Source organism: Pseudopipra pipra, chromosome 1, assembly GCF_036250125.1.
Source record: "Pseudopipra pipra isolate bDixPip1 chromosome 1, bDixPip1.hap1, whole genome shotgun sequence".
Classification (NCBI taxonomy): domain Eukaryota; kingdom Metazoa; phylum Chordata; class Aves; order Passeriformes; family Pipridae; genus Pseudopipra; species Pseudopipra pipra.
In genome coordinates, this window is record NC_087549.1 from 33,296,951 (window position 1) to 33,302,950 (window position 6,000).

Here is a 6,000-nt window from a genome sequence, read left to right on the forward strand (position 1 = left end):
GGCATGCTTTATTCCTTGGGGTGTGAGGCTGGTCTTCTGGCCTATATGCAGGAGAACTGAAAATAATTATAATCCCGAGTTTTACACAACCACTTTTTTCACAGGACTCTCTAGTATTATTCCACACTTCACTCCTGTGACTACATGGAGTAAATAGAGGTATACTCCTTTCACAAAAAGGCAGAAATAAAACAAAGGACACTTAATTGAATTTGAAATACAGAGATATAGTCAAAGTAATGACTACTAGCACTATTGGTCTAAAATCTGACCATCAACAGCTGACCCATAAACAGGGTAATCCAAAACTTGATATTGCACAAGGGCATCTAGCAAGAGTTGCTGTAATTTGATTTAGCAGAAGCTAAACCTTCTGTTAAATCAATCAGAGCCTTTAACTGCTCTAGCTGCCTGGTGTGTGTACACTCTGTGATGCTGAGACTGTTACTAGGGAAGCAGTATAATTCTGGAGCTGCATGAAGTGGGAGCCGGAAGCCAGGAATTTATTACTACAGTTCTCCCTGTTCATTGGTTTGCTGTATGACCTTGGAGGGCGTTCATGTCATTGACTCTTGGGTTCTGCAGAGACACCAGGCAAAGGCAGTGTCACACTGAACTCTTTGCCACACCACATCATAGGTATGCTATTTACACCTCCCTGACCCACTGGTTGAGGCAGAGCTGGTGCTGAGCTGACTGAGGAGCAGGGAGCTATGGCTGGCTGTCAGGGAGAGCAGATGGGTCTTACCTGCACAAGGTTTGTGAGACAAGAGGGAAGCTGCGACCTCACAAGAAAAGGAGGCAGCACTGCTGAGCATTGCCAACCCGTGCAGTCAGCTGGCAAATACGGCACGGACCTGCTGCAAGCGCAAACCTGTGATCCTTTGTCCTTGATGGAGTACCCCTCTGAGAGAGAAAAAATTTTGCCAAGAAGATCTTGCAGCCCAAGTAAGAGATAAGTGGACAGAAGCTTTTGCAAACTCCAGAGAATGGCATGATTAGTAATCTTTATTTTGTTTTGCTCTTGCTGGTTCATTTACTGAACATGGGTAAGAAATTAATCTTTAGGAAAGATTTGACTTGGAAAGAAGCAGTGTCTGGCCTGACAGAATGCAGAGGATGGGCTGTCTGTGTGATGTAACAAGGATGTGGAGTTGTAACTGAGTGAGCTAATTGCATCTAGTTTCTGTTGCTGGTGGAGCGTAGAGACATACAATGGAAGTCTAGATTGAAGATGTAGAAAAAGCAGGTGTCATAGTGTTTAACACTTCCTGCTTAAAGAAGGGATTTATCTGTAAAAGTGTTTTGGTGTCATTTGGTTTTGTTCCTTAAGATACTTCTTTGCTCTAGAAGCTAGGCCTACTCTGAATGTAGGCACAGGTTGATGCATCCATATTACGTCTTCATTCAGATCAGGAGTGTCACATCAAAGCAGACCTTTCAGTCATTCCCCCTCACTATGCTTTGGTTAACATCACAGACTGGGTTTAGGGGGGAAAAAAACCACCAAAACCCAGATTTTTTTGTATGGAACTAAAGAACATTGTATTGTCCAGGTGCTCAGCAAATGCTCTCCAACTATTAATGGGCACTTTTTCTGTGGTGGCAGACTGGAACTAACCTGAAGTGAAAACCCTAAAACATGGGCACTGGGTTCTCAGCGCCACCTCCTTCACTCTCCAGTCCCTCTAATTGTCCAACTGTACAAGCTAATGCTTGTTCTGCATTGGGTGCACATTTTCTAGATTCCTTAGAGTGCTCTCTTGCTGATCATGTACTGCTCTTTAGTCTTGCTCATTAATATTAATTACTTCAGTATTATTTTCTCTGGCTCTTGCAAGAGCAACAGTTGATTGTTCTTTTAACAGTTGCCATTTGACATCAAAGAGACTTGCCAGTACTGAGGCAATTATGTTCCTTTTAAAAATCTCTATTTTATAAATTCAACCCAATTCAATTATCACATCATTATCTGGATTGAAGCAGCATTCTTCTAAAAATAATTATTTATACACTGATAGACAGAAGTTCACCTGAGCTTCTTAAGACAAATTTGTGATAGGCCCTGTGTTAAGGTGTTTGCCTTCCGAGATAGGTGTAAAAATTACAGGGCTTGCAGTAAACATGCAGCTGGAAACAGAGAGTTTAACACTGTTTTCAGAATTATTCTCTAACTTAAAATCTGGGAAGACCTGAATGAAAAAAAGAGGTCAGTGTAGAAGTGACAAACAGAGGAGATGGAGTTTTGCCACTGATTTCACTGGATTAGGAATTTACTCAGAAGGTGCTGAAGTAGATTGAAGAAAGCCTCTTTGAGAAATTGTAGATAAAATGCCTGGGAAACTTAGAAACTATTGTGATAATAAATGGATTGTGGTTTACCTCCTTAAGATGCCAGGACACAAGCTGACCTTGTGAAAAGGTGAACAAGATCATGTTAGCCTTCAGAATATTGTCAAATTGAAACTATTTTCCCATGGGATTTATAGGATATTTTCCTGACAAAAGCTGATGGTTATCTTTTTTTTTTAATTTATGCAAAAATTCTTGTTGATGCTATAATCCCTGGTTTAGAGTATAAAGATAGTTCTTAATCAGATTTTTGCCTTTCATGGATGAGGCAATCTGTGCTTCTTCCTGGTATTTGTGCTTTTGGTTTATTCAGGTTCTTTGCAAGAGTATTTGTGCTCCAGATAGATTTTATTACAACTAATAGGAAAAAAATATGTATTTATTTTAATGTCCCATATGGAAAAGGTGTTTTAAGATCAGTGCAAACAATGAACAATGTTACACAAACCTCTGGGATAAAATTCTTTTCAAAATTATGTGAGCAACATGAGTTATTTTGAATCACCATTTCCCTGTTTTTAACTCACCTGCCAGTGGTAGTTCCACAAGGAGCAAACGCATTTTGATAGTAAATAATATTTTCACTTCCTTTTTTTTTAAATCAAGCTCTGTCCCCTTCTTCAAACAACTCACATACATCATGTATATGTTATTTTTTATTTTTTTTTTCCAGAAGTAATATTTTCTTCTGCAACATGCTGGAATTTGTTTTTCATATAAAGAGATTGGAGGCCCCTCCCTTCCTTATGATTTCCTGACATGTTTGCTGTAATTCCTATTGGAAATAGATTTGTTATTATTAAGAATTTACGCTTAGGGGGTGGGTCCAAGAAACTAGAGATAAACATGAAGGACTCGAGGTTTTAGGAGCTCTTTTCCTCTCCCTGAACTGCTCCCTTATCCTTGTGAAAGACAATGGGTGGGTCTAAATACCAAAATGCTTGGAGTTATTTTTACATGTTGTCTGTGCTGTTCACAGCATGCTATGCCATTTTGGAGGATTTCGAGCCACTCTGACCTTATGGCCCTTCACCATGCCTTGGAACTGGAGTACTTGTAGCAGCTCAGCAGCACTTTCAAACCTCAGAGCCTCCTTCTGCCCGTGGATGGGATGCCTGTGTCTTGTGTCAGCATTGGACTACAGAACTTTGTGATTTCAACATGTTGACGTACAGCTGCAATTGGTCTTAACCCTTGCCCTTTCAGTAAACGGAGGAGCATGTCTTTTTCTTCAGAACAGCTGTTGGCTCTGGTACTGTGAGTCCAATGAAAATAAGCCATGCGAGTGTTTGAACAACTCACCTTTACCATATTGCTACCAAAAAGAAATAGAGAAGAAAAAAGAAAAAAAAAAAAAAAAAAAAAAGGAAAGGAAAGAAAAGGTTCATACCTGTGAAGAAAAAAAAAGGACCTGCAAATGCTTTGTAGTTTGTAGTCTCTTCAATGTGACACACACCATTTCTTCAACACAGCAAACTTGATTGCACAATGAAGACTGAGATTTTGCAAAATACCGGTGGAGTAATTTTCTTGTAAAGAAGGTTTACTTTTTGGTTTCTCATACCCAGGGTACTCTGTACATCTTTACTTATTTATGAACAGACTATATTTTGACATCATATAACTGAGGATATGTATAATAGGATTAAAGGCTATTGTAAGCCTTTGCCTTATGGTACAGCAACTACTTTTGATTTTAGCACATTACAGAGTAGTTTAAAATATGTCTAATTTAAACTAATAGGTACATCACTGAGACAATCATGTACAGGAAGAATTTTTTGTGTAAATTTGTAATAATGAATGATTCTTTTACATATTGTTAAGGTAAATGCTATTGAAAGATAGTAATGCCTTGTTGGTGAAGAATGAGGCCACTTGTGCACAAACTTGTGCAATGCCTTATCAATGTGTTGGATATAAATATGTAGATAATGGAATTTTTTTTAGATAAATTTGTCAAGACCAAAAGCATGGATGTCAAGTGTCAATAGGAATTGGGTTTTGTTCTCAGCTGTTTCTCTACCATTTTCTTCTCTCACTCACTCTGATTATGAGAAGACTGATTTTGTGTGTCCCCCCCGTCGAAGGAAATACAGATAAAACACAACTGAAGAGGAGTCCTTTGCTGTCTTTTTGTTTCCTCTTTTAAAGTTAACATATTAACCCTTTTTTAGAGTATTGAAAAATTAATTAGGAGAGTCATTCCATAAAGAAATAGAGAAAGAACACAAATATATTTTGAGATGTAACTTAAACTGGAATCTTGGTATCAAATAGTTTTTGTCTCATCCAAAAACGAAGGAAAATATCGTCGTCAATATTTTTAGAAATTAGAAATGAGAATATTTTGGAGAAATTGAACAAGAATGCTCATATACATTTAAGATTTTTAATCCTCTTCCACCAGGAGTCAGATTTTCCTAAGATATAACATCCATTGCTGGCAATGGAAATGCTGAAATAGTTATCGCCAAGGAGTTAAAATTTGCTTTTGTCTGTACTCACTTACAGGACAAACCTAGACTGTGTCTGTCTGTGACTCGTGACTTTTCTAATCTTGAAGGCTATGAGCTACTTGGTTAGATAAACTGTTAGTCTGACTTTTTGGCTTGAATTGTACGAAATCCCTTTGCCCAGTTTAAATATCGTATTAAAAAGAAGCCTCAGCTTTGTTGGTTCATTTTCCAGCTTTTCTTTTTGTTTTGTATTGCAAAAAAACACCAGCCTCAAAACAGCTACCTGCAAAGCTACAAAGCACCAATGTAGCTACAAATCAACACCCTTCTCTGTTGGAGGAATCATATTGCTGCTAGAATTCAAAGTCTGTGGATTGCTTTATTACCAACAGACAGGTTTTTATCCTACCAAGACTTGCACACGTGCTTTACTTTGCCCAGTATGAGTGTTGCAACTCATGCAGTACTCACATATGTACATAAAGCACATTGTGGGTAGTTTTTAGAATTGAGACTTTAATTAGCCTTTTTTTTCCTCAAGCAAAGTAGACAGTGATGGGGGGGTTGGTTGTCTTCTTTTTTTTTTTTTTTATTTTGGCTCTTTTCAATTTTTAGTCACTCGTGGACTGAAAAAAAGACAAAGTTTATCTGGGCCTTATTGTACAAAAAGTGTGTTGTGTCCACAATCGTGTACAGAATTTTTCTTCATTAATTTTGTTTTAAATTAATAAAATTGATTTGTGAACATATTAAACAATTGTCTTCTATGCAAGTCTGTGATATTTCTGTCCTCTATGTTGGGAATGAGGAGACATCCCTCATATCTTTGCTGTCCCAAGGCAGAGAAGTTGCACCTTCTTGTGCCCAGCTGAGATGTTAAATAGGTTAAAAAATACTTGCATATAGTTTACAGAAGGCTCAGTTAGATGAGCAGCAGTTGTTTTGCTTATTAGGAGGAGAAAAAGGCCTTAGTGTCCTGGAAATGTATGTCTAAGTGACTCACAGAAGCAAATGCCTGAACTTTTAGGTGCCACAAGTGCCTCTGTCATCCAAAGCAATCCATATGCTTAATGGATGAGTCCACCATTTAGACATCTCACTCAGGGCTGTAACATATCTCACATCCTCTGAGGTTCTACAAGCCTGAACATCTCTGGAAATTCAGGAATAGCATTTATCTTTTACAAGC

At 38.0% G+C, this 6,000-nt stretch overlaps 1 protein-coding gene across 12 annotated transcripts in view; it reads left to right on the forward strand.

Moving 5' to 3' along the window:
* The window catches only part of EYA1 (EYA transcriptional coactivator and phosphatase 1), a 163,727-nt gene extending 158,159 nt beyond the window's left edge, over positions 1-5,568 (forward strand). For all 12 annotated transcript variants that reach the window (XM_064651004.1, XM_064651029.1, XM_064651023.1 and 9 more), the window contains one exon: positions 3,332-5,568. In XM_064651004.1, coding sequence (XP_064507074.1) covers positions 3,332-3,412 — 81 coding nt within the window. In that variant the 3' untranslated portion in view covers positions 3,413-5,568. The remainder of the gene's footprint in view (positions 1-3,331) is intronic.
* Positions 5,569-6,000: the final 432 nt, after the last annotated feature.